The sequence below is a fragment of the Heterocephalus glaber genome, unplaced genomic scaffold (genome assembly GCF_053883595.1).
Source record: "Heterocephalus glaber isolate CG9 unplaced genomic scaffold, H.glaber_assembly_v1.0 deba00001481, whole genome shotgun sequence".
Classification (NCBI taxonomy): Eukaryota; Metazoa; Chordata; class Mammalia; order Rodentia; family Bathyergidae; genus Heterocephalus; species Heterocephalus glaber.
This window is the reverse complement of record NW_028258317.1, coordinates 12,686,854-12,696,523: the sequence shown is the minus strand read 5'-3', so window position 1 is coordinate 12,696,523 and position 9,670 is coordinate 12,686,854. Positions and strand designations below refer to the sequence as shown.

Sequence of the window (9,670 nt, the reverse complement as noted above, 5' to 3'; positions counted from 1 at the left end):
CTGGGCCCAGCAGGGATGCTGCCCTGCCAGGTAGCTCTGGTCCCTGGAATGCTCCTCATGGGGAGCTGCCCTGCTCCCCTGCCCCGCCCTCTGGGGCCCACAGCCTCACTCCCCTTCCTGGTTACAACTGTCTGCTTCCCTAACCTCTCTGGGGTTGAGCATTTCAGTAGGAGGCATTGAGACCATGGATGAGGCCAATTCACAAAAGAAAGTGAAGCTCCAAGCTATTTATAGTATTCTATATGCCCTGGCCCCATTGTAAATCAGCGGCAGGGCCTAAATAGCAAGGTGTCACTTGTTAGGTTTTATTGTTGGCTGGGTTACTCTCTCTGACAAGGCAGCAAAATATCGCAAAGACAATGTGGACCTTGGGGTGAGACTTGCATTCAAACCAAGCATCTGTTAGCTATGTGTGACCTTGGTAAAGCTGGTTACTGTCAGTGCGCCACAGTCACCAAACTGACAGGAAGGGAACTTTAAGTCTTACAGGGTTATTGTGAAGATGAGACAAGGTGACTCACAGAAGCTAGAAGTGAGAAAAAGAAAAATCAACTATTATTTAATACACGCAGCTTGGCAAACAAAAATCAAAGAATCAAGTCCTTGTATGGGAAAAACAATAATATAACAAGAAAAAGAACTGTCTGACATGAGGAAGATGGAAACCACTCTGCAGGTCTGAAATAAAATGATGTCTGGCCTTGGACCAGTGGCCCTGTTGAGGGCTTGTGGCAAGGCTAATGCCTACCCCAACCACCAGAAGGTCTCCCTGACAAAGATGGCCATGCCTGTGTCTCTCAGTCACAGGAACGGAGGAGGGATCCTATCATGGGGAGTTGGCTCCACCCCATCATTGGCAGGGGAATGGGGAGCCCTGAGTGGCAACAAGTTGTGTTTTTGGCCATAAGAAGCCCAGAGGGGTGGGAATGGCTAAAGACAAGTGACAGGGCTTTAATCTCTCACCACCTATGGTTCTTCCTGTGCCACACCCAAGAGTTAGTGAACTGCTGTCCATCTGGGCTTGATTTCTCAGTTGAGGACCTGACACTAAGGTAGAGTTCAAGTCTACTCTAAGGAGGAGCAGAGCCCCCAAACCAGCAGAGAGCCTAGCAAGTCCTCAAGAGGAATATACCTGAGGAATACACATGAAACTCCTAAGGGAAGGGATCCCTACCCTCCCAGGAGGAGAGTTATCCTCCCCAGCCAGTCCTGCAGAATTTGGAATCGACTTTATTAGGGAAAACACCAGATCTCTTTACACACTGAACAGAACCCACTGGTTAATAAGATACGATTAAATTGCTTGAAATGGACAAGGACAGCCAGAGGCGCTTCATTTCACCATTTCACCTTCTGCAGATGTCACCTTCTTCTGGACTGCAGGAAGGATCCTAGCCACGGCACGTGGCACTTAACCTGGACACACAGCTCAGGGGAGCTGTGTGCAGCCATCTAGCCTGCACAGTGCCTTCGGGCAACTCCAAGGCAGGAGCAAGTGAGAGGGGTTCCACTCTGCCTGCTGGGCCAGCCTCCATGGTTTTCAGACAGCTTTCTTTCTTTTTGTCCACCTTGGTGTGAATCCCAGCAAACAAACGCCTAAACTCAGGAACAGCTGAGACCAGGAATCCAGGGGCCAACCCTGGCTTCCTTGTGGCCTGGATGCTGGCAGTGCTGTGTAAGCTGCTGCTACCTCTTGCTGCGGGCTGCTTCTTCCGGCCTCACCCAACCAGCCATGGCTACAGGGAGAAAGAGAGAGGGAGGGACTGATTTAAAATGTGCAACTATCTTTGAAAGTCCTGACATATGCACAACTATGTTGTGAAAAGGGATTTCCTACCCTCATCTGATCCACAGTACCTTGGGGACAGCTACCCTCTAGTAACCAAAAGGTAAACTGAGGCTCAAAGCGATAAGGAAACATGCTCCATGTTACCCAGTGAGAAGTAGCTGAGCCAAAACCCAGTGCTAGGTCTGACTCTACCCCCTCCAGTATTCTTTTCAGTGGGAACACTTGCTTCTATATATTTCAAAGAAAATGACTGAAAATCAGAATAATATGTACTAAGTTCACACTCCCCTGTCCTGATGATATATAATGCACATAAGTTGCACGCTGCCTTTGCAATGATGTTCAACTTGGGGTGGCCCTTATCCTATCTGTGGCTGTGCCCAGACCTGCCCTTCAGGACTAGCTCTAGCTCCTTACTCTGAGCCTGCCTGAGCCACCAAGTGTCCCTGTGATATGCCCCTCACTTGCACGCAGTCACTACAGGACATGTTACATAGCACTCACTGTCCTGTTCATGTACTTGTCTCCTCTAGGAGACTGCAGTTTCCAGAGCACCAAGACAACCCATCTGTGGATCCAGAGCAGAAGCCTGGGCTGGCACAGGGTGGATGCTCAGAGGACATTCCATGAATGAAAAAATGAAAAAGGAGGCATTCTTCCTGCAAAACTAGCTGGCCTCCACCCGGCCTTCTGGGATGGAGGCAGGGAGGCAGGAGCCTTGCTCTGGCCAGCAGGGGCCTGGACACCCAGCAGACACTGCATAGATGCTGGACAACAATGTCCTTCAACCTGCAGAGATGCCGAGGACAGGGAACTCTCCTAGTCAGGGGACTCCCTCACCTCTGTACCCCACTACTAAGTGGGCCACTTTTGAGGACAACTGCTGGGGAAAGTAGAGGTGGTTCCTGAGGACCCTGCCCCATGGCTGTCACTTTTGCAGACAAGGCCACATTTCTCCAGCAATGTCAAAGGAACCCCAGTCTTGTAAGAGCATCTTGGAGAAGACACGAGGGGGAACAAGCTAGTGAAGAGGGCTGGGCTGAAGGGACTGAGATGCCTCCAAGCAATGGCCCTGTCTTGTGGCTTGGCTTTAATTCAGTACCTACCCGATCGTGGAACCTTACCCCACGTTCACATACACACCTCTTATTTTTCTTTATAAAAAAATTTTAACATCCCATGGAATTAGTGCTCTAAAGAGTACACTTTGGGAGATGCCTGTGATGGTCAGTGAGCAAGGGAGTTACTTCTTGTGGAGAGGGACAGCCTCCTGGAGGCAGACTAGGGACAGGTAGGGTAAGAAGGTGACCAAGGCCCAAGAAGGGTGCCAGGGACCCTTCACCAACCAGCACACAAACTGTTGGGAGAAAAAGCCCTGGAACCAATCCTGCCAGCAGAAGGGAAATAATCAGCCTTGCTCTGTCCAGGGTCCTCAGATGGGATGGTGGAGGTGTGCATGCATGGAGCACTGACCCCAGCACAGCTCCATGTTTCATAGGTGTTCAATCAAACTTCCCTCTCTGCCAATTATGGTGAAAACAGGATGACAGCACAAAGCAGGCACAAATCTTCAAAGTAAATAGCAGTGGGGGCTATGTACTTTGGTGTATGGGGTAACCCTTGAGGACATCAGTAAATTGAAACAGCCAGAATCACTAGGGTGTCCAGCTCCAAGAGTCTATGGGATGAAGGGAAAGGCCAGGTCTGGTTCCAACTCTAGCCAAGCTCCTGCAGGACTGCATAACTGGCGGGCAGCTTGCTTATCTTACTTTCCCCATGTACAAGATGACATTAAACAATGTCACCTCCAGGGTGGCCATAAGGATGAAGAAAAATGTGGTAAAGCTTGGGCATACAATAGATGCTTCATAAGTATGTCCCCTTGAAGAAGAATGGGGAATCTTAATATGGATGCCTGTCCATATGAAATGTTTTCTCTTCAGCCACGTGGAATATGGACTTCTGCAGGTGGGGGATAAAGAGGAAGAGGGAGGAAAGACAGCTGCTAGCCTGGCAGGGAGAGAGGAGTCCATGAGGCTCTGGGCACTGTGGTGATGGCTGCCTCTAAAAGCCTGCTTGGAGGGATGTGTCTTCTTTTTTTTTCAGTATGAGTGGCAACAAGAGGATCACAGGGGATTGGCTTTGACAGCCAGGGGAGACAGGTGAGAGATGGTGGGCACAGCTCATGGCAAGGATTAGAACTCTAAGGCCACCATGTGCTGGGTGCTTCTTGTGGACCAAGTGCTGTATGTACTCAGGCTCCTAGTTCCGGCTAAGAGGCGCTGAGGAGACATCCCTGCCATATCACTGGCCAGGAATGGGGCTAGATCTGAGCCCTGACCCTAACCCAGAGCACAGGTTCTTCCCACCTGCCCTGCTGCCCCTTGAGGTTGGGGCCACATGCACACAGGTGTTCTTCTACCTGTCCAGATCTTCCAGCGTGGGGACAGCTCTGGCTCAACTGTGTACTCCTGACAGCAAGTGTATAATAGATTTTAAAAGTTGGGGCTTGTCTAATATAGTGTGATGCGGTAGAAAGACACACAGGTCAATCCATTTTTGGGGAACATGGAATTAATAGGGCATAGAAGAAATTCCAGAGTCTCTAGTTTTCTTTACTTAGAAAATCTGAGCACTGAAGTCCTTTCACAAAGGGATACCTTGGTCTCCTGCTCCCATATGCATGGCAGAAAGCCCTGTATGACCCAGCTGAGCAGCAGGGAGCCCTGTAGTACTGTCTTTTCCTGACCCTGCACCTTGCAGGTAGAGAAACTGCAGGCCAGAAAGAAGGGTTCCACATAGTGAGCCCTCTTTTTTCTCCTATATGAAAGTTGCCTTTGGAATTAAAAAAAAAACACATGTAGACACACATCCCAAATGCCTGCTGAATACTGTATGCAGTAGATGCAGTGAAGTCTAAAGCAGTAATACACAAAGCATGAAGGGGTTTCCATGGCTAGGAGGACAAGTTCTGTGTAAGGGTGTTGAGAAAGGCTTCCTCTGGGAGGTGACTTGAGCAATGAGGGACAAGCTAGAGCTTTTACAGAAAGATATGGCAGGGAGAGATCCTTCCATCAGATTGCTCCCTTACTAAGTTTAGGGCATTGCTGGAAAGCATATGAGTGGAACCTACATTTTCCAGCCTCCTTTGCAATCAGGTAGAGCCATGTGACAACCATCGGCCAATGGAATGTGAGCAGTAGGGAGAAGTGTCAGCTAAGGGCAAGGCAGTTAAGAGGCTGTACTGGCTGTCTCCACCATCCTTTTTCCTTTCTTTTGGGGATAGCAGGGCACAAGAGCAACAGAGCCAAGTCCCTGAGTCACTATGTGAAACCATGTGCCCATTAGAAGCATGTGACTAGGACCTGTTAGGACAGAACTGGTCTCCACATGTGCGTGTCTGGTACCGCAACAACCTTACCAACTTATGCTACAGGAACTAGATGGAGGGGGATCCAGACAGGAGGAACAAAGGTTTGGTTCCCAACTATGAGAAGGGGTACCTGGACCCAGAAAACTCACTCTGGTGGCCACCCAAGGAGAATCACGTACAGGGACTATTGCCGGGGGCCCTGGTGTTGCTGGCACTGCTCTCAAAGGATGAGTGGAAATTGTGAATGGTTTCCTGTAAAATTTGTCTCTCGCGTCCCTGTGGAGGAAATTGAAAACAGACATAAAATGTCTTGTTAAATTTTTTTAAACCATGAATTCAATTGGTTCAATTGAATTCAAGTGGTTAATGCTCAGCTCACTTGAAAAATCCTTGAGTGTCAATGGGGGAAATAAATGTGCTAATCGAAAGAGTATCGAAGGCAGAGGAGGTAAGCCTCTTGGGCCACCATACCACCACCCCAGAGTGCTGAGGAGGTGAGCCTCTCAGGCCATCATACCACCACCCCAGAGAGCCAAGGAGGTGAGCTTCTCGGGCCGTCATACCACTGCCCCAGAGCGCTGAGGAGGTGAGCCTCTCAGGACATCATACTACTGCCCAAGAGCGCCGAGGTGAGCCTCTTGGGCCCTCATAACATCGGCCCAGAGCGCTGAGGAGGTGAGCCTCTCAGGCCATCATACCACCGCCCCAGAGCACCGAGGAGGTGAGCTTCTTGGGCCACCATACCACCACCCCAGGGCGCTGAGGAGGCGAGCCTCTCAGGCCTTCACACCATTGCCCTAGAGTGGTGAGGTGAGCCTCTCGGGCCTTCATACCACTTCATACCATTGTCCCAGAGTGCCGAGGAGGTAAGCTGCATGGGCGCCAGCAACCCCCCTACCCCGAGCCATTACCTGGATCTACACCACAGAGTTGCAGGAGTCATAAAGGACATTGTTCTGAGCTTAAGAAGATAGAGTGGAAATGAACAACAGAAAGAGGGCCTGAGGCCTCTTGATGAAAATTAAAGCCCACTGGAAAAGGACTACAATAAAGGCACAACAGACCACCTTCGTTGGGGGAGCAGCAGTGTGGACCAGAGCAGCACGACTGCATGCAGATCCCAGCCGGGGATCCGCCCCGACCCCAGAGGCTGGGGCACACTGGCCAAAGTCAAGGGCCTGCCTGGAAAAGAGCTGCAAGGCACACAAGCAACAGCCAGAGGTTCACCCCAATACCATCAGTAAGCATGAAAGACCCTAGCCAGAAGCTTGCTCACACAGCAGGAACTGGGGTGCACAGCCACCAGCCAAAGACCCTCTCAGACAAAAGCTATATAGGGGCCCTAGCCAGTGGCACACCTAGATAGCATCTCAAGTGTGCACAGGCCCCAGCCAGAAGCCCACCCAGAAAACAGGTCAGCTCAGGGATCCAGAAGGCCACCTTTCTGAACCCAGGAATTACTGGTGAACAGCAGAGAAAAGACATCTCTGTGGCCTGCTGAGAATTGAAGACCACTGGATGAGCAAAAAGTTGCCTTAACAAAAGCACAGCAGACTCCATCTGTTGAAATGAGAAGACAAGTAAACAAGCCTCAAAACCAGACTTCCAGATCACCTAAGGCAACCCCAAAGGGAAATGAAATGGAACAATCTGATACTCAACCACCTGGACTCCCTGAACTGGCAACTAAAGAGGATCTGGAAAACATGAAATCAGAAATAATTTCTCAGACAACAGCAGAGATTATGCAAGACATGATTAATAAATCTAGAGTGGCCACATTAAAAAAATAGAGGAGCTGAGGAACATGATGGAATCTCAACATAGGAAACAAATGGAATCCATAAAACAGATGCAAACAGAGTTCCAGGAGATTAAAAACTCCACTGAAAGTTTACGCAGCAGAATGAGCCAATGTGAGGACAGAATTTCAGATACAGAAGATAAGATTGCAATTAGTGACCAGGAAAAGAAAATAGTAAGGGACCATGAGAAATCAATCCAGCAGCTGCTAGACGATGCAAAGAAGAATGACATAAGACTGATCAGAGTCAATGAAGAAACAAGGAGAGAGTGCAGATGACATAAAAAAAAAAAAGTTCACAGAAGTGACGGCAGAAAACTTCCCAAGAAGGGGAAAAGAACTTGACATACAGATAAGGGAGGCATATAGGACTTCAACTAGCTGTGATCAAAAAAAAATCTACACATAGGCATATAATTGGTAGGATTCCAGAAACTGAACAGAAGAACAAAATTCTACAAGCAGTGAGAGAAAAGAAACAAATCACATACAAAGGAAAGCCCATCAGAATCACAGCAGACTTCTCAACACAAACCCTCAAGGCAAGGAGAGCTTGGAGCGACATATTGCAAGCCCTAAAGGTAAACAGCCTCCAACCCAGATTGATGTATGTCGGGAGCAATGCTACATAATTTTAGGGAAAAATCATTTGGTTAGCCTAGTTCTGCCTACAATCCAGCTATGGAATTCTGAGACATAATTGCATTTTGGCCTCTGGTCACAACTGAGACCTCAACGATCCGGTGATGCTGTCTGTGATTCTCCAGGACAAGAAACATCTTGGAAGCTGAAAACATCCTGGAAGGAATAAACATCTACTCAGTTCCTCCTTGTTCTTGGATTGTTACATCTTATTATGCAGGATGTACTGAACTCTCTGCAAATCATTTGTTACACTTTGTTTCTCCCGATGTACTGAATAAAAGGTGCAGTAAGCGAGGGGCTTTCGTCTTTGCTGTCCAGAGCAGCACTGATCAGACTCAAAGCTCAGCTTCTTCTCAGTCTCATTTTTCTACCTTTCCCGTAATTTGCCGTGTACTGCCGTGGCTCACAGGAGACTAGGACTTACTGCAGAGGTTCTAGTAACGTCCCCTTTCCCTGTTCCCTATAGATGTACCCTGCAAAACTATCTTTCAAAATTTATGGAGAAATAAGATATTTTCATGACAAAGAACACCTGAGGAACTTCATGAATACCAAACCAGTACTCCAAAAAGTTTTAGACAATATCCTAGGAAAAGACAAAGAGGATCACAACCCCAGGAAGCACAGCAGAATGAATCCACCAGGCACGACAAAAAATTTAATGCAAAGGGGGAGAATCCAACAAAAAGAAAAAGTCATGACAATGATGTTAATACGTATCAGTTATAACTATCAATGTTAATGGTCTCAATTCACCAATCAAAAGAAATAGATTGGCAGAATGGGTCAAGAAGCAAGATCCAGCAATATTCTGCATACAAGAAACACACTTAATTTAAAAAGAAACTCACAGACTGAAAGTTAAAGGGTGGAAAACAATACTCCATGTGAGAGGAACCCGAAAAAAAGCAGGAGTAGCTATCCTCTTTGCAGATCAAGTGGATTTCGAACCAAAATCTGAAACACTTCTGGTCCCAAGAATTTCAGATAAGGGACAGTCAACCTGTATATACAAATCTATTGTGAACATGTGTTTTCATTTCTCTTAAGTAAAAACTTAAGAACAGAACTGTTGGTTCTTAACAGTAACACAAGAAATTTCTATACTGTTTTCCAAAATGGCCTTATCATTTTACATTCACATTAGCAGTATTAGAAAGTTCTAAATGGTTCACACCTAAGCTGACATTTGTTCTTTTAAAATCTTTAACTTAATCTCCTTAATGAGTGTATAATACGATCTTGTTATTGTACTGATTAGTACTTTCCTGATTCTAGTGTTGCACCCCTTTCTATGTGCTGCACTGGCTATTTATCATCTTCTTGTGTCGACTTTTCAATTGGGTTATCTATTAATGAGCTGTAAAAGTTCTTTATATATTCTGGTCATAGGTTATATGTATTATAAATATGTTCTGGTTAAGGACTACTTTTCATTTTCTTAATGATGTCTTCTAAAGTTCTAAATTTTGATGGAATCTCACCAATTTTTTTCTTTTATACATCATGTTGTTTGTATCCTAGGAAATTCATGCCTACTCTAAATTCATGAACATTTTCTCTTATAATTTCTTCTTAAAGTTTTATAGTTTTAGTCTTTCATATTTAGGTTCATAGGCCCTTTCAAGTCATTTTTACGTATGGAAAGAAAGGGTTGAGGTTAATTTTTTACATACAGATACCAGGTGTTCTAGTACCATTTGTTGAAAACATTATCTTTTCCTCTGCTCTTGAGTTGAGTTTATGTTCTATAAAATGTTAATGTTAAATAATCTTTTAAAAATCAGTGGACCATATATGTGTGGTTCTATTTCTAGATTCTTGTTTTATTCCATTTATCTCTATGTCTTTCCCCAGGCCAATATTGCCTTGATTACTGTAGCTTTAGAAGAAATCTTAAAATTAGGTAATAAATGTCTTCCAACACTGTTATTTTCTTTTTATTTTTCCAGGTCCTTTCTACTCCTACATAACTTTTGAATTTCAATATCCAATTCTTCATTTATAGCAAGTATACACAGATCTGAATTTTTATATATACCTTGTGTTTTCTAATCCT

At 46.0% G+C, this 9,670-nt stretch overlaps 1 protein-coding gene across 6 annotated transcripts in view; it reads right to left on the bottom strand.

Annotated features, from left to right (window-relative positions):
* Positions 1-533: 533 nt before the first annotated feature.
* Anks6 (ankyrin repeat and sterile alpha motif domain containing 6) overlaps positions 534-9,670 on the bottom strand; it is a 56,981-nt gene continuing 47,844 nt past the window's right edge. For 2 of the 6 annotated variants that reach the window (XM_013065725.3, XM_004864944.3), the window contains exons 15-16: positions 5,342-5,438; positions 534-1,736 (exon numbers count right to left, since the gene is read on the bottom strand). In XM_013065725.3, coding sequence (XP_012921179.1) covers positions 1,687-1,736; positions 5,342-5,438 — 147 coding nt within the window. In that variant the 3' untranslated portion in view covers positions 534-1,686. Of the gene's footprint in view, positions 1,737-5,311; positions 5,439-9,670 lie in introns of those variants that run through there. The other 4 variants (XR_002389408.2, XM_013065727.3, XM_013065726.3 and 1 more) reach the window with 3 other exon arrangements.